The sequence below is a fragment of the Anopheles ziemanni genome, chromosome 2 (genome assembly GCF_943734765.1).
Source record: "Anopheles ziemanni chromosome 2, idAnoZiCoDA_A2_x.2, whole genome shotgun sequence".
NCBI lineage: Eukaryota > Metazoa > Arthropoda > Insecta > Diptera > Culicidae > Anopheles > Anopheles ziemanni.
In genome coordinates this window covers 9,216,015-9,234,307 of record NC_080705.1, presented here as the reverse complement: position 1 = coordinate 9,234,307, position 18,293 = coordinate 9,216,015, and the positions used below count along the sequence as shown (strand labels likewise).

Sequence of the window (18,293 nt, the reverse complement as noted above, 5' to 3'; positions counted from 1 at the left end):
TTATACACGAAGATTACCATGAAAGTATTACAAAAATATTTGTCAGTACGTACAAAAAGACAGAAATTCAAAGATGGAACATGAACTGAGTAAAGTACATTGCATTTCACTTGAGTGCATTTTATTACTTCCGGTTAAAATATCGCCAAAATATGTTTATCAGCATTATATTACACGAGTAGAGATAAATAAAGTCAATTTAAATGCCATTCAAATAACATCAAACCATCATAATGCAAATATTTTTGTCGATCAATGTTTTCCAGTTATCGAGAGGTGTGATATAAAACGACGGTGCTGTGAAATATTCATAAGTATATTTTTTTGTACTTGCTGCATACAGAGCTGTTTTACAAAAGCATCTCAATGGGTAGAGTCGACGTGAAGGTCATTGCCTATGCGGTCCATCGTTATGAGTTCGGTGGAAGTGATTACAATCAATATTGCACCACAACGCAGGCAGGCAGATCGATGCAACGTGCGGTTTGTTGTGCGAATTTGCGTGCCCTCATTTTCGCGTGCATTTAAATGGGATAATTAAATCATAATGTAATGCGAAGCATGCAACGGAATGCAACTGCTCCCAGATTTAACCCCCGATACGGTTGCGCGCTGCATCATGCGTTTGCGTTTTTAATTACCAACCACAACCGGATCGTTCAACATTATTGGTTGAACGATTGATCGAATTGTACCAGTATGATGAGATAAGTAGAGGTGGCGCCAATTATCTAGTACAAACATAGAGAAGTAAAGCAGATTAAGCATGAACTAACCGCCTGAAGAGGGGAACATTACCGCGTAAAATAACGACATATCGATGTCGTACAGATCACCGCTGGTGATGGAGATTTTCCTACTCATTAGGTTCATATGCTCCAGGGAAACCTTCAAGAGAAATACAGTTACAATTAGAGATTCAGATGCGAATAAATGTACCTTCTTACCATTCGATAGTGTGGCCCCTGCTCGATGTCGTACACCGTCGGAAGTCGCAAGAGACTGGCAGTGGCTTGAGCCTAAGAAAAAGAAGAGAAAATGGTTGTTTGGGTTTATCATGCCCGGGATGGGATAAAGAGCAATGATACAACCTCATCAACTGTGATGTGGCTAAAGTAGCACAGAACAAATATTTCCAGCACAAACCAAGCAACCCAGGTGAGGGTTTCATGAAAATCTTCAAGATTATCAGCCTGTTGCGATTCGTCTTCCGAAGTCCTGGTTGGGAAATATTGATATTCAAATGACAGTATAAAAACTGAATTGTTAATAAAAGTCGAACAAATCAAATAATAATTTAATCTAATAAAAAATCTGGTAGATAATATGGAAATGAAAAGCAGAACTTATAGAAATACTACAATTTCTCAAACAGATCCAAAATAAATTTGATTTAAACGAAAATATTACAAACAAATCTGAATCGTTAAATAAAACAGTCTCAATGAAACTCAGTCTGCTCTAAAGTATTTCAAAGTACTTTTGAGAATTACTAAAAATATTATTCTTGAACAAAATGAATCCGATAAAGTTATTAAACATGACAAAAGAAAAGAAAACAGTGTTCCTGGAATTTTGTCAAATAAAAGGTGTGAAGCAAGTAAAATGATTACGTAACCAATGTTCTATCCAGTCGATAACGTTTACCGTACCGATTACGGAGCGTTCCATTCAATTGTATTTACTCGCGTTAATGAACCGGACATCGCTACTTACCGGACAACCATCATGCAGGTGTTATAGCCCAGTTCCACCAGCGTGACGAACTGATTAAGCAGCAGGATGGCGTTCTGCACGCCGAACGAATCGTTCAGCAGTCCGACGGCCTTCGTCAGCTCGCCGTGGGTTGCAGCGATGCGTCCGAGCGACCAGAACGCAGTCCCGCTGCCACGTGCCAGATGAGGTTGCAGCTGCCGAAGCCAATGGTTCAGCTGGGCGAACCGGTCCCGCAGCAGCAACGCATACGCCACGGACTGCAGCTGGCAGACGACGAAGAGGGTCTGCGGGACGAAGCAGAGCACCAGGCAGTAGTAATACCACGGGGCGCCACTGTCGCGAATGTACATGAGGCAGTTTTTTCTCTCCAGATACGCCTTCACGCCGACTCCAACCACAAGCATGAGGACAACGTTCCTGCGGGAGGGTAGAGGACACGGTGGAGTTCTTAATGTTGCAGTGTAGTCGTATAAATGTGGCGATAATGAAGCCGTTACAATGCATTTTTGTAGCTTTGACAATATACTTAGCCAGGGGGTGTTTTACTCAAGCTGACTTCCTCTGATAACAGCTGTTATGCGGATTAATCTGAGGCGTAAATGTTCGTAACTAAGTGAAATCAGTCTTGACTTATTTCTTTTTGGTGTAGAAAATAATATTTAACGTCTTTAAACAACACAAGCTTAAAGAACTATTCAAATCACCTCAAAATTGCGTTGAATCTACATATCGCGTTTTAAATGAACTAGTTTTTTATGAATCTCTTTTGATGCTGGATGTCCCTAAAAACTTTAAAATTTTGTTGTCTAAAGCAAGTACCTACTGATTGTATCATGTATTTACTCTCACTTTCGAAAACTGAATATTTTTTGTCCAAATCATGGGAATTGGTAACATTCAAACCTATTTTAGGAAGCTACAGTACACCTTGCTTACCTTAACCAGAGTGTGTTGTTGTTAACCGTCGGCGATTGCAGCCTGCTGGGCAGCCCGGCACGAATGGCGGCCAATTGCTCGTCAACTCGGAGGAGTTTTCGCAGAAGCACATCGAGCGTTGGCTGCTTCAATACGGACAGTCCGACGAGCGCCAGCACCATGATGCATCCCGTGTACTGATTCTTCAGGGATATGGCTACCCGCACCAGGTTCGGATCAGTGAACTTGCTCGTTTGGGTCACCGTGGATACGGTATGGTAAGTGGCATACCCCACACTGCATCCCACCGCGTGCAGAATACCGAAGGCCGAAAACGACAGCATCGCGGAAGGTGACGACGATGGCGATGTCGATGACGACTCCTTTCCCTGTGGCCCTGTGGGGTGATGGCTGCCGTCGACGAAAGCATCAGTCAACGTGACCGCGACGTGGCCCGGGGGATTGTTGTTCGTTTCTCCTGTTTTCCCAGTGCTGCGAACCGAGTCCGGTGCATTCCGCAACGACATCCAGCGGTAGGTGTAAGCGTTTACGCAGCAAAATTTCGAAACGACGTACAGCGGGATCAACGCGGTCTGCAAATCAAGCTGCCACCTACGGCGCACCATCGCTTGGGGCAGGATTCAGATTAGTCACGGAAGAGCGCTACGAACCAGAAAGCTTCGACTTGTGTGCCTCCGAACGGATTCGCTAACACTGTTCCGTGATTGCTTGGAAAATAGTTCACCGGCTCAGCACTGTTCGCTTAAGAACCAATGGGAAGTGTTTCACGTGCGGCTGATTGGATTGAAACAGGCATTTGTTGCTTTGTTTTTATCGATTGTGCTAGTTCATCAATCAATCGGCTAACGGGATGTTTGATGAAAGCCATTAAAAGTCACAGTAATTAACAATCGTGTGCAAACGAAGCTTCTAGCTAACTCCAGTGGTTTCATGGCAAAGAAATGTACGTACACAATTGCTAGGTGTGAATCATAACACAAAGGCTCAACTTGATACTTTAACCAGAGTGAAATCATAAAGAACTCACTTCTACTTAATCCCAACCGGAAGTTCGTGGAGAAATTCAGATAAAGAAGGGTCAGAGTTTTAGAGTTTCTGTTGTGGTAGATATTTAAAAGCATACATTCGATAGTTGTTTCCACCATCCGACTTAAAACTTCTTCTGATATCAGTAGTTAAGTAGCTTGTCTCATATGCGTATCGTAGCGGGATATTTTTTACGTAGCGTAATGACAATCAAAACATTTGATCAATCACTTGCGTGTTTAGTGTTTGGTTTAAATGGATAAAGTCTGGAGGAGTAAATAATGGAAGGAAGAAATGATTTTCGCATGAACATGATTTTTTTGTCAAAAACCAGGTAAAGCCGTATTGGTGGAAGAAAAAAACTGATAAGGGTGGTTTGAAACCAAACTATCGACACTGGAGTGATGTTGTTAGGCTGACAGTATTTCTATTTATGCACAAACATTCTTATCAAACCCCAGAGCGACAGATGCAGTTGGTCTCCGAAATGCAGTTTACTCAAGCGAGGGCGAAGCGTTACTGTTCAGTCTGTCCCGTGGAGTCACATCGAGAGGTCAAGCAGCAGTAACAAACCATGAGAACCAGCAGCGTTCTTAACGTTGTGTTATTGTGAGCATCAGAAGAAGAACTAACGCTCCGAAAAGAGTTTAGTGAAAGGGATTTTCGAAGCAAAGCATAAAGCTAACTATCTGTTTTTGTATTTTATAGGATTTCTGCAATAGACACGGGGATATCGCAGAGCTACGAATACAAGTGTGTCACTGAACATTCATATTCTGAATATGACGACTACAGTGAAGACGCCTATTTTAACAACGTATACATCAACGCTTCACTGAGTTACAGACTTGTTTGTAATTATGCACAAGACAAGAAATTTGCAAAGTTTCTGAATTGTACCATCGATGAAGTGCCAAAAAAGTTGTTTGATACATTCCAAGGTTTGACCATTGCAATGCTATCCGATTGCAACATCCAGCAGATCAATCGATACAGTATGGAGCACGCCGCTTTCTTGCAATTGCTCGACCTATCCCTAAATGCGCTGGAAGAAGTGAAAAGCTACGCGTTCTCAGGAGCCTCTGCACTAGTGACGCTCAATCTATCGAACAACCGTATCACCACCATTGAACCCACGGCATTCTACACGATGCCTGCGTTGCAAATCCTTTATTTGCAGGGCAACAAGTTGCGGCTGTTGGATGGTGCGTTGTTCTCGAAATTGGATGACTTGCGCTATCTTTTCCTCAACAATAACGAGCTAGAGGTGATCGACGGGAAACCTTTCGAGGCGAACACCGAGCTACAGTACTTACATCTGAACGATAACCGGATCAGTGTTGTAGGCGACGACGTGTTCAACACCGGTAGCTTGCTGCTCGTGTCAATGAGTAACAATAAACTTAAAAAGCTGAATTTACAGAGTGCACGAGTGACAACGGTGCTGGTAAGTAACAATTCACTAGAGGAGCTGTACCTTTCTCCATGGATCGAGACGCTGATGGCGGACAATAATCAAATCACGCAAATTTTGGGCGATCGCTCTGCGAACATGTCGATAGAGACGCTCAAACTGGAGAACAACTCACTGTCATCGATTGAAATGATCAACTGGATGCGCTCGCTGAAGATATTGGATCTAACGAACAACAAGCTTGGCTCACTGGCGATCGATAGCTTTGCCAAGCTCACCAAACTGGAGCAGCTCCGTTTGGAGCGAACGGATGTGACCGGGTTGCAGCATGGTACATTCGCTCAACAGGAGTTACTGCAATGGCTGGGCTTATCCAACAACAACCTAGACCAGTTTGATCTAGATATTCTAACCTCATCTACCCACCTGAAGACGCTCTTTCTGGACGGTAATCGGTTGAAGTCGATCGAGTATAAAAGTTTGAAGACGATGTTCCCGGAGTTGGTTGAGCTCGGTCTAGTGGACAATCTCTGGAACTGCACGTTTTTGACGAACATCGTGCGGTATTGTAACGAGCACGGGATCAAGCTTATCAAGGGTGATACCACCGAAGAGGTGCAGAAGCAGACCAACGTTAAAGGCATCTACTGCTACGACGAGAAAAACCCGATCCGCAACTGGAACACAACCGTGCAGCATCTACTCGGCGCGAACGCCTCCGAATCTGACGTCCTACAGACCATGCTCCAGAGCGTGCTGGACGACGTACAGCGATTCAGCAAGGATCACACTGCGGCAGTCAACAAGATGGATAAGCTCGAGGGAACGATTCTTGACCTAACGCGGCGTCAAATTTCGCTCGACAGCTCGCTGGTCGAACTCCGCAAGTCCCTTCTCGACATGCGCCTCTCGCTGCTCTCAAATCGCACCAACATGTCCGCCGTAGGAGCTGAAGAGCTGCAGCGGATGATAAACAGTGTGAACAATCTCACGCTCGAGAAGCAGCGCCTGTCCGAGGAGCGTCTTGAGCTGAAGATCAACACCCAGTCGTTCCGGGTTGACCAAGCGCTCGAGGTGGCCAAGGAGAGCCGCGACAAGGTGACAAATCTTGCCAAGCGATTAGAGGAGTGGTTCGGTAGCATGTCATTGCCGCTTGGTCGTGGGGGGCTGGTTGGGGCTGATAAGCAGCAACAGATGCAGTATGTGGAGTCCGCCAGCAGTGCTGGAGATGCGTCAACAGGCCTGCTCGTTGCGGTGTTGGTGTTGGTGTGTATCATGACGGGGGTGTCCGTTTTTTCTCTTCTTCGTAGTAAGATCCGACGATTGCACAGCGTCGAACGCCGACGGTATGTCAACAGGGACAGCAGCCTGTCGACGATAGTGGATAACGACATCTGAGCGAAAACTTGCATAATGTTTTGTACGGCTGATAAAATGATATCCTGTTGCGCTCAGTACTAGATGATCCCATATTGTACTGGGTGAGATAAATCTTCTGGCATGAAATAAACGCTACAAATATGCTACATCAAAAATCTTCAAATGTAGATCAAATTACAACTATAAAAAGTGAAAGCTAAAATACGATGATGCCTGAAAGATTGATAAACGGATAACACTTAGATGAAGAACATCCCGCCGAAAATTATGATAATCGTTAGATAACATTTTTTTTGAAATTGCTAAAGTTAATAAAGAAGCAATGAATAATGATCGATCGCTACAGGATAGCAATCGTTTTAAAAATCATTTACAAGCTGGATAATTATTTTCTGTTTTCGATCTTTCGGTCTGAAACTGCCTTGATGATGGATGACTTAAGTGATATCATTTTCAATATTGGTTCAGTTAACCTGAAAGCAATATCAAATCAAACCAAACTTGACGCACTGACCAATTTTACTCGGACAGCCTACGTGGGTTTTATATTTCTCCAAGAAGTATATAACCCTGACATGATAATCTCTGGCTTCAACGTACTGACAAACGTTGATGAAGTCAAGAAGGGGACAGCGATCGCTATACGCGAGCGCCTACAACTTTCTCACGTCGAGCGCAGCTTAGACTCACGTTTGATCTGCGTTCGGTTTGAGAATACCGCCACCCTATGCAATATTTACGCTCCATCCGGAAGCCAGCGCAGGGCCGAGGGGGAGGATGTTTTCATTCGAACATTGCCTTTCTATCGGCGGGATGTACGGGAACCCGTCATTCTAGCTGGAGATTTCAACTGTGTGTTGAAATCGAAAGATGGAATGAGCGTTGGAAACTTCAGCCCCGCACTGCAAAATGCCGTAGATACCGTAGGTTTGTGCGATAGTAGGGAAACTCTCAAAGGCAACAGTGTTAAGTTTTCATACATCACATGTGGTTCGGGCTCGCGCATCGATCGCTGCTACGTGTCTGCGTCTGTACAGACACAACTCAAAACAACAGGAATCCATGTACTCTCCTTCTCAGACCTCAAGGCATTGCTGTGAGGATTATTCTTCCGTCTCTCACAGTGCCGCGAGGAAACGGATACTGGCAAATACGGCCACACATTTTATTTGATGAGGTAATGGCCAAGTTTGAATGTAGATGGGACTCATCGTCCGTCACCGAGAGAGCTACGACTACTGGATGTCCTGGTCGATGAAGTGGGTCAAACCCAGGATCGTTTCGTTCTCTCGATGGAAGACCAACGAGAAGTACAAGGACTTTCGTCTGCATCACTCCATTCTTTATGCTCAGACCTCGACGAGCTTGCAACCATTAAGCTGGTGCAGGGAAGAATGCTCTCCTTGCCGAGGCGTTTTTCCTAACATTTCACCAAAATGAATGAGACCCTCGTCGATGGTGAACGAGTTTCGACCTTCCAATTGGTAGAACGGAGAAAGAAACGAACCATCAAAAACTTCTTCTGATAGCAATAGTTAAGTAGCTTGTCTATGCGTATCGTAGCGGGATATTTTTTACGTAGCGTGATGACAATCAAAACATTTGATCAATCACTTGCGTGCTTAGTGTTTGGTTTAAATGGATAAAGTCTGGAGGAGTAAATAATGGAAGCAAATAATGACTTTTGCATGAACATGATTTTTTTTTGTCAAAAACCAAGTAAAGCCGTATTGGTGGAAGAAAAAAACTGATAAGGGTGGCTTGAAACCGGGATATCGAGTGGTGAGTGGTTCTTCTTCTTCAGCTGTTTTTGCGCTGCCAGTATTTCTATTTATGCACAAACATTCTTATCAAACTCCAGAGGGACAGATGCAGCTGGTCTCCGAAATGTAGCTAACGGAAGCAAGGGCGAAGTGATACGGTTCAGTCTGTCCCGTGGAGTCACATCGAGAGGTCAAGCAGCAGTATCTAACCATGAGAACCAGCAGCGTTCTTGGTGTTGTGTTATTGTGAGCATCAAAAGAAGAACGAACTCTTCAAAAAACAGAGTTTAGTGAAAGAAATTCTCTAAGCGCAGCATAAAGCTAACTGTCTGGTTTTATCTTTTATAGGATTTCTGCAATAGACACGGGGATATCGCAGAGCTACGTTTACACGTGTGACAATCCATCATATTCTGGATATTACGGAGAAAACGCAACTTTTTCAAATGTGTACATCAACGCTTCACTGAGCTACAGGTTCAGTTGTGAATATGGGCAATACAAGAAATTAGCAAAGTTTCTGAATTCTACATTCGATGAAGTGCCAAAAAAGTTGTTTGATACATTCCAAGGCTTGACCAATGCAATCCTATCCAATTGCAACATCCAGCAGATCAATCGATACAGTATGGAGCACGCCGCTTTCTTGCAATTGCTCGACCTATCCCTAAATGCGCTGGAAGAAGTGAAAAGCTACGCGTTCTCAGGAGCCTCTGCACTAGTGACGCTCAATCTATCGAACAACCGTATCACCACCATTGAACCCACGGCATTCTACACGATGCCTGCGTTGCAAATCCTTTATTTGCAGGGCAACAAGTTGCGGCTGTTGGATGGTGCGTTGTTCTCGAATTTGGTTGCCCTGCGCTATCTTTTCCTCAACAAAAACGAGCTAGAGGTGATCGACGGGAAACCTTTCGAGGCGAACACCAAGTTACAGTACTTACGACTGCACGATAACCGGATCAGTGTTGTAGGCGACGACGTGTTCAACACCGGTAGCTTGCTGCTCGTGTCACTGAGTAACAACAAACTTAAAAAGCTGAATTTACAAAATGCGCGAGTGACAACGGTGCTGGTAAGTAACAATTCACTAGAGGAGTTGTACCTTTCTCCATGGATCGAGACGCTGATGGCGGACAATAATCAAATCACGCAAATTTTGGGCGATCGCTCTGCGAACATGTCGATAGAGACGCTCAAACTGGAGAACAACTCACTGTCATCGATTGAAATGATCAACTGGATGCGCTCGCTGAAGATATTGGATCTAACGAACAACAAGCTTGGCTCACTGGCGATCGATAGCTTTGCCAAGCTCACCAAACTGGAGCAGCTCCGTTTGGAGCGAACGGATGTGACCGGGTTGCAGCATGGTACATTCGCTCAACAGGAGTTACTGCAATGGCTGGACTTATCCAACAACAACCTAGACCAGTTTGATCTAGATATTCTAACCTCATCTACCCACCTGAAGACGCTCTTTCTGGACGGTAACCGGTTGAAGTCGATCGAGTATAAAAGTTTGAAGACGATGTTCCCGGAGTTGGTTGAGCTCGGTCTAGTGGACAATCTCTGGAACTGCACGTTTTTGACGAACATCGTGCGGTATTGTAACGAGCACGGGATCAAGCTTATCAAGGGTGATACCACCGAAGAGGTGCAGAAGCAGACCAACGTTAAAGGCATCTACTGCTACGACGAGAAAAACCCGATCCGCAACTGGAACACAACCGTGCAGCATCTACTCGGCGCGAACGCCTCCGAATCTGACGTCCTACAGACCATGCTCCAGAGCGTGCTGGACGACGTACAGCGATTCAGCAAGGATCACACTGCGGCAGTCAACAAGATGGATAAGCTCGAGGGAACGATTCTTGACCTAACGCGGCGTCAAATTTCGCTCGACAGCTCGCTGGTCGAACTCCGCAAGTCCCTTCTCGACATGCGCCTCTCGCTGCTCTCAAATCGCACCAACATGTCCGCCGTAGGAGCTGAAGAGCTGCAGCGGATGATAAACAGTGTGAACAATCTCACGCTCGAGAAGCAGCGCCTGTCCGAGGAGCGTCTTGAGCTGAAGATCAACACCCAGTCGTTCCGGGTTGACCAAGCGCTCGAGGTGGCCAAGGAGAGCCGCGACAAGGTGACAAATCTTGCCAAGCGATTAGAGGAGTGGTTCGGTAGCATGTCATTGCCGCTTGGTCGTGGGGGGCTGGTTGGGGCTGATAAGCAGCAACAGATGCAGTATGTGGAGTCCGCCAGCAGTGCTGGAGATGCGTCAACAGGCCTGCTCGTTGCGGTGTTGGTGTTGGTGTGTATCATGACGGGGGTGTCCGTTTTTTCTCTTCTTCGTAGTAAGATCCGACGATTGCACAGCGTCGAACGCCGACGGTATGTCAACAGGGACAGCAGCCTGTCGACGATAGTGGATAACGACATCTGAGCGAAAACTTGCATAATGTTTTGTACGGCTGATAAAATGATATCCTGTTGCGCTCAGTACTAGATGATCCCATATTGTACTGGGTGAGATAAATCTTCTGGCATGAAATAAACGCTACAAATATGCTACATCAAAAATCTTCAAATGTAGATCAAATTACAACTATAAAAAGTGAAAGCTAAAATACGATGATGCCTGAAAGATTGATAAACGGATAACACTTAGATGAAGAACATCCCGCCGAAAATTATGATAATCGTTAGATAACATTTTTTTTGAAATTGCTAAAGTTAATAAAGAAGCAATGAATAATGATCGATCGCTACAGGATAGCAATCGTTTTAAAAATCATTTACAAGCTGGATAATTATTTTCTGTTTTCGATCTTTCGGTCTGAAACTGCCTTGATGATGGATGACTTAAGTGATATCATTTTCAATATTGGTTCAGTTAACCTGAAAGCAATATCAAATCAAACCAAACTTGACGCACTGACCAATTTTACTCGGACAGCCTACGTGGGTTTTATATTTCTCCAAGAAGTATATAACCCTGACATGATAATCTCTGGCTTCAACGTACTGACAAACGTTGATGAAGTCAAGAAGGGGACAGCGATCGCTATACGCGAGCGCCTACAACTTTCTCACGTCGAGCGCAGCTTAGACTCACGTTTGATCTGCGTTCGGTTTGAGAATACCGCCACCCTATGCAATATTTACGCTCCATCCGGAAGCCAGCGCAGGGCCGAGGGGGAGGATGTTTTCATTCGAACATTGCCTTTCTATCGGCGGGATGTACGGGAACCCGTCATTCTAGCTGGAGATTTCAACTGTGTGTTGAAATCGAAAGATGGAATGAGCGTTGGAAACTTCAGCCCCGCACTGCAAAATGCCGTAGATACCGTAGGTTTGTGCGATAGTAGGGAAACTCTCAAAGGCAACAGTGTTAAGTTTTCATACATCACATGTGGTTCGGGCTCGCGCATCGATCGCTGCTACGTGTCTGCGTCTGTACAGACACAACTCAAAACAACAGGAATCCATGTACTCTCCTTCTCAGACCTCAAGGCATTGCTGTGAGGATTATTCTTCCGTCTCTCACAGTGCCGCGAGGAAACGGATACTGGCAAATACGGCCACACATTTTATTTGATGAGGTAATGGCCAAGTTTGAATGTAGATGGGACTCATCGTCCGTCACCGAGAGAGCTACGACTACTGGATGTCCTGGTCGATGAAGTGGGTCAAACCCAGGATCGTTTCGTTCTCTCGATGGAAGACCAACGAGAAGTACAAGGACTTTCGTCTGCATCACTCCATTCTTTATGCTCAGACCTCGACGAGCTTGCAACCATTAAGCTGGTGCAGGGAAGAATGCTCTCCTTGCCGAGGCGTTTTTCCTAACATTTCACCAAAATGAATGAGACCCTCGTCGATGGTGAACGAGTTTCGACCTTCCAATTGGTAGAACGGAGAAAGAAACGAACCATCAAAAACTTCTTCTGATAGCAATAGTTAAGTAGCTTGTCTATGCGTATCGTAGCGGGATATTTTTTACGTAGCGTGATGACAATCAAAACATTTGATCAATCACTTGCGTGCTTAGTGTTTGGTTTAAATGGATAAAGTCTGGAGGAGTAAATAATGGAAGCAAATAATGACTTTTGCATGAACATGATTTTTTTTTGTCAAAAACCAAGTAAAGCCGTATTGGTGGAAGAAAAAAACTGATAAGGGTGGCTTGAAACCGGGATATCGAGTGGTGAGTGGTTCTTCTTCTTCAGCTGTTTTTGCGCTGCCAGTATTTCTATTTATGCACAAACATTCTTATCAAACTCCAGAGGGACAGATGCAGCTGGTCTCCGAAATGTAGCTAACGGAAGCAAGGGCGAAGTGATACGGTTCAGTCTGTCCCGTGGAGTCACATCGAGAGGTCAAGCAGCAGTATCTAACCATGAGAACCAGCAGCGTTCTTGGTGTTGTGTTATTGTGAGCATCAAAAGAAGAACGAACTCTTCAAAAAACAGAGTTTAGTGAAAGAAATTCTCTAAGCGCAGCATAAAGCTAACTGTCTGGTTTTATCTTTTATAGGATTTCTGCAATAGACACGGGGATATCGCAGAGCTACGTTTACACGTGTGACAATCCATCATATTCTGGATATTACGGAGAAAACGCAACTTTTTCAAATGTGTACATCAACGCTTCACTGAGCTACAGGTTCAGTTGTGAATATGGGCAATACAAGAAATTAGCAAAGTTTCTGAATTCTACATTCGATGAAGTGCCAAAAAAGTTGTTTGATACATTCCAAGGCTTGACCAATGCAATCCTATCCAATTGCAACATCCAGCAGATCAATCGATACAGTATGGAGCACGCCGCTTTCTTGCAATTGCTCGACCTATCCCTAAATGCGCTGGAAGAAGTGAAAAGCTACGCGTTCTCAGGAGCCTCTGCACTAGTGACGCTCAATCTATCGAACAACCGTATCACCACCATTGAACCCACGGCATTCTACACGATGCCTGCGTTGCAAATCCTTTATTTGCAGGGCAACAAGTTGCGGCTGTTGGATGGTGCGTTGTTCTCGAATTTGGTTGCCCTGCGCTATCTTTTCCTCAACAAAAACGAGCTAGAGGTGATCGACGGGAAACCTTTCGAGGCGAACACCAAGTTACAGTACTTACGACTGCACGATAACCGGATCAGTGTTGTAGGCGACGACGTGTTCAACACCGGTAGCTTGCTGCTCGTGTCACTGAGTAACAACAAACTTAAAAAGCTGAATTTACAAAATGCGCGAGTGACAACGGTGCTGGTAAGTAACAATTCACTAGAGGAGTTGTACCTTTCTCCATGGATCGAGACGCTGATGGCGGACAATAATCAAATCACGCAAATTTTGGGCGATCGCTCTGCGAACATGTCGATAGAGACGCTCAAACTGGAGAACAACTCACTGTCATCGATTGAAATGATCAACTGGATGCGCTCGCTGAAGATATTGGATCTAACGAACAACAAGCTTGGCTCACTGGCGATCGATAGCTTTGCCAAGCTCACCAAACTGGAGCAGCTCCGTTTGGAGCGAACGGATGTGACCGGGTTGCAGCATGGTACATTCGCTCAACAGGAGTTACTGCAATGGCTGGACTTATCCAACAACAACCTAGACCAGTTTGATCTAGATATTCTAACCTCATCTACCCACCTGAAGACGCTCTTTCTGGACGGTAACCGGTTGAAGTCGATCGAGTATAAAAGTTTGAAGACGATGTTCCCGGAGTTGGTTGAGCTCGGTCTAGTGGACAATCTCTGGAACTGCACGTTTTTGACGAACATCGTGCGGTATTGTAACGAGCACGGGATCAAGCTTATCAAGGGTGATACCACCGAAGAGGTGCAGAAGCAGACCAACGTTAAAGGCATCTACTGCTACGACGAGAAAAACCCGATCCGCAACTGGAACACAACCGTGCAGCATCTACTCGGCGCGAACGCCTCCGAATCTGACGTCCTACAGACCATGCTCCAGAGCGTGCTGGACGACGTACAGCGATTCAGCAAGGATCACACTGCGGCAGTCAACAAGATGGATAAGCTCGAGGGAACGATTCTTGACCTAACGCGGCGTCAAATTTCGCTCGACAGCTCGCTGGTCGAACTCCGCAAGTCCCTTCTCGACATGCGCCTCTCGCTGCTCTCAAATCGCACCAACATGTCCGCCGTAGGAGCTGAAGAGCTGCAGCGGATGATAAACAGTGTGAACAATCTCACGCTCGAGAAGCAGCGCCTGTCCGAGGAGCGTCTTGAGCTGAAGATCAACACCCAGTCGTTCCGGGTTGACCAAGCGCTCGAGGTGGCCAAGGAGAGCCGCGACAAGGTGACAAATCTTGCCAAGCGATTAGAGGAGTGGTTCGGTAGCATGTCATTGCCGCTTGGTCGTGGGGGGCTGGTTGGGGCTGATAAGCAGCAACAGATGCAGTATGTGGAGTCCGCCAGCAGTGCTGGAGATGCGTCAACAGGCCTGCTCGTTGCGGTGTTGGTGTTGGTGTGTATCATGACGGGGGTGTCCGTTTTTTCTCTTCTTCGTAGTAAGATCCGACGATTGCACAGCGTCGAACGCCGACGGTATGTCAACAGGGACAGCAGCCTGTCGACGATAGTGGATAACGACATCTGAGCGAAAACTTGCATAATGTTTTGTACGGCTGATAAAATGATATCCTGTTGCGCTCAGTACTAGATGATCCCATATTGTACTGGGTGAGATAAATCTTCTGGCATGAAATGAACGATACAGATGTGGTTCCTTTTCATCAAAAATCGTTGAAGTTAGTCAGATTACAAATAAAAAACAAGTGAAAGCAAAAATATTTGATGTCTGAAAGATTGATAAACGGATAAAACTTACATAACCGCCGAAAATTATTATAATCGTCAGATAACAATTTTTGAAATTGCTAAAGTTAAGAAAAAAGCAAAGACTAATGATCGATTGTTTTAAAAATCAAGCTGGTTAATTATTTGCTGTTTTCGATCTACATAAAATGAGCCATCCAAATGTGTTTAACCCTTCCAGGTGTTTATGACTTCCAAGTATATTTTCCAGCAATGGAACGATAGCTTACGGCAGTGAGTAAAGGAAAACTGAAGGTAAAGTCAATGCATGTACTAGTGTTCCGATTTAGTTTCTAATTGCATCCGCTTCCCGAGGGGCTAAAGATAACATCACTTTATTCTCCGGCAGCGGAACGATATGTAAACGGCGAAGGAAATAGTTTGCCATAAGTTAGCGTATCTAGCATGTTCCGTCTTTTTACACAAAATTTAGGGCCTTGGGCGGGGAAACCGAACAAGAATACATTTGACAAAGTTATAATCTAATTAACGGCAGTGCCGTTCGGAGAAATTAGATGTCAACGTTTGCGCTGCATAATTGAAGATATATAAATTAATCATTTCCTGGAACGGTGCCGAATCCGCTCGCTAGCGGTCGGATTCTATGTGAAACGTTTTGGATATGTGTGACTATCACGAGAACTTTTGTCGGTTGCTTGTAGGAAAAGAGGGCTTTCGAGACATTTATCGTACGTTATAGTTTCCATGAAACACTTCACAGCTTCAACAAGTTAATTAGAATCCTTTCCAATGTAGCACCATTGCACAGATGGGTTGTTTTAAAAGCGAGCGTGATATGTGTTGAAATAGTAGATATTTGTATAACAACGAAGGACCAATCAGCTTGTATTAAATTGTGCTTTGTCAAGGAGTTTTTCTTCTGTAAAATAAATATTCTGTACCGTTACGTAAATAACTATAAATCTTTGTAAATTTCGGTAAATCTGAAAATAATACCTTATTATGTAAAAAACGTCTAAGTAACTAGATTCATCTTTGGACTAAATAATAAAATGTTGCTTCTTCTTGCCTTTAGCTAAAGTAAACAAACAAAACGGAAACCAATTAGAAAAAAGAAACAAAATCTGCACGTTGTAACACTTGTGCAAGTGTGAAATTGCATTTCTGCAACTAAACCGCAATGCTTTCAACGTAATCTTTATCCTAGTTATAGGCTTCCGTTAGCCTTCCCTGAGTGGTCCTGACTGTTCTTTACTTTCTTTCTTTCTTTCTTTTTTTCAATCACTTTTACGAACCAGCTGAAAGGTGAAGGGAGTCCTCACATAAGAAACGTTTGAAAAATGGTTCCAGATTTACATGTACCCCCGACACAGTTAGTGGAGTGCACGAAAATGAAAATGAAAGTGAAAAGCACGAAAGGAAAAACATCGTCTGATTTTCCATTTGCGGTATTACGCCAACGGGTGTCGGGTTTTTCCCTGTCCGGGCAGCAAGTCTCAGGCGCGGTGCTGTCAGCCATAATGGGCCCATTTCCATATTCGGTCGCGGGATCCTAAGCTGAAGCAATATCATGCGTCAACGCGCCACTTCCTCCGGGTGGGTGGGGAAAATCTGAGTAGCGCCCTTTAGGGTGTCATAAATTAATCTCGATGAAACAAAAAGGCAGCCAGCTTAAGTGGGTTCGGCCCGGCCGTGCGCGTTTAACGAGAACCGAACACGGAAGTTGCACGCTTAGAACGGTTTTTGCTGCCGAGGAGCTGGAGAAGAAAGGCGCGGGACAGTGTTGCGGTAGGGACATCGAGTGGGTGCTTAATGGTGCTTGCCCAGGTGTGTGTTTCAAGTGATGTTTTTCGTTTAAAATAAAAAAAAACAATACACAGGAAGACAAGAACACAACGAGAACCATAAAAATGGTGACCTAAATAAAGCAGACGAAAAAAACAGCTAAACAGAGATTTTTAATGTTCGTCTAACGATGTGTTGATAGTAAATATTTCTCATTTGTATCATTGGTACTAATTAATCTCTAGTCAATTGGTCATATTTCTATCTGATTTCTAGGTATCAAAATCAATAAATTAATCAGAGAATGAAGAAGAAAACAAGCGATTATCAAATATGTATTTTTACAAACTTAATCAATGAAATTGTTAATTCATCGTTACTTATTTATTTTGTTCAGTTGTTCTAAATATTCCACAAATTCAATTCACCAAACGCTTGTACTAAACTTTTAAAGTGGTTTATCTCGTGAACTCACGCAGCAGGCCTGGTAGCTCATTTTCTCTGTCCGGTGAGATATCACTCGTGAGCTCTTCCTTTTCCCACCTCATTTAGCCGCATTTTATTCGGGTCGGTTGAGCGAGAGTGTCGTGTTTTGTGTGGCATGTTTTTGTGAGTGCTTCTGCCGATGGAGGCGCCTGGTCAGCTTGAAGGCACAGTTTCGCGTTGCCCAGCGGTATCAGAACGTTCGCTCGAAACACTGGATTGCGTATCCATCGGCGGGCTCGGTCGGGCTGTCAATCACCGAAAAAGCGAGCAGCAGCTGCACCGTTCGGCATGAAAAGTGGGTCGCCGTGTCGTAAACACCGCGGAGCGAAAGCACTAGATATAAACCGATTATCATCCATTTCTATTGCATCGCTCCGGCGGTGATGGATTAAATTTTACAGCCCAAAAGCCCATGGAAAAGGCTGGCCAGTGGCAGAAGCGGCTGTGGGCACGCGTTTGTTCAGCTTCGCTGCTCAAGCAACTACCGATTGCATTGATCCATAACCCAGTGGATATACATGTGAGCATAAAATGTTACACCCGGTGCGGGGTTCATTGCAATGGGTGGCTTCTTTTTTTTTTTTGAAAAGCTTAATCATGGACTACAATGTAATATTTTTATTTATGGCTTAGCGATGAACTTTACTTCTCGTCTGTAATGGATGATTGCGTCGTGGAAAAAAACAAAATCAACTTCAAGAGAATGACTATTTTAAATTTAGTTATTTGTTAAATTGATCCAGAATAGATTGCACTCCACTAAAACTGTGTTTTTATCATGCTATTCTGTTAACGTTTTGAGTGGATCGGTTTTTGACGTATGAATCCAAAAGTAATTTCAAATGAAAGCTCTTTTGCATAAGAGAATCGGTTATTTTGCATGTCAGTTAATCAAATACACCTTACTTGATCCTTTTAATTTCTTTTAAAAAATGTTACTTTACTCTTCTAATAACTTGAATTCCAAGAAGAACCAT

General features: G+C 44.3%; 4 protein-coding genes across 4 annotated transcripts; 3 read left to right on the top strand and 1 right to left on the bottom strand.

The window, feature by feature from the left end:
• Nucleotides 1-665: 665 nt before the first annotated feature.
• Nucleotides 666-3,257, bottom strand: LOC131294550 (uncharacterized). Its single transcript, XM_058322598.1, is given in 7 exon segments — nucleotides 666-731; nucleotides 799-888; nucleotides 948-1,019; nucleotides 1,092-1,218; nucleotides 1,660-2,133; nucleotides 2,653-3,014; nucleotides 3,132-3,257. Coding segments are annotated over 7 exon segments (1,317 nt in total).
• Nucleotides 3,258-4,675: 1,418 nt separating this feature from the next.
• On the top strand, nucleotides 4,676-6,490 carry LOC131294458 (carboxypeptidase N subunit 2-like). Its single transcript, XM_058322507.1, has one exon. It carries the CDS (start codon nucleotides 4,676-4,678, stop codon nucleotides 6,488-6,490), a length of 1,815 nt encoding a protein of 604 aa, XP_058178490.1.
• Nucleotides 6,491-8,863: 2,373 nt separating this feature from the next.
• On the top strand, nucleotides 8,864-10,678 carry LOC131294413 (carboxypeptidase N subunit 2-like). Its single transcript, XM_058322464.1, has one exon. The coding sequence runs from the start codon at nucleotides 8,864-8,866 to the stop codon at nucleotides 10,676-10,678; it is 1,815 nt and encodes a 604-aa protein (XP_058178447.1).
• Nucleotides 10,679-12,634: 1,956 nt separating this feature from the next.
• LOC131294403 (toll-like receptor 6) lies at nucleotides 12,635-14,866 on the top strand. Its single transcript, XM_058322453.1, has 2 exons — nucleotides 12,635-12,669; nucleotides 12,772-14,866. Exons 1-2 carry the CDS (start codon nucleotides 12,635-12,637, stop codon nucleotides 14,864-14,866), a joined length of 2,130 nt encoding a protein of 709 aa, XP_058178436.1.
• Nucleotides 14,867-18,293: the final 3,427 nt, after the last annotated feature.

Coding starts and splice junctions, on each gene's coding strand:
- LOC131294458 (XM_058322507.1), top strand. CDS start 4,676: ATGGAGCACGCCGCTTTCTTGCAATTGCTCGACCTATCCCTAAATGCG.
- LOC131294413 (XM_058322464.1), top strand. CDS start 8,864: ATGGAGCACGCCGCTTTCTTGCAATTGCTCGACCTATCCCTAAATGCG.
- LOC131294403 (XM_058322453.1), top strand. CDS start 12,635: ATGAGAACCAGCAGCGTTCTTGGTGTTGTGTTATT. Junction 12,670..12,771: donor GTTCTTGGTGTTGTGTTATT/GTGAGCATCAAA, acceptor TATCTTTTATAG/GATTTCTGCAATAGACACGG.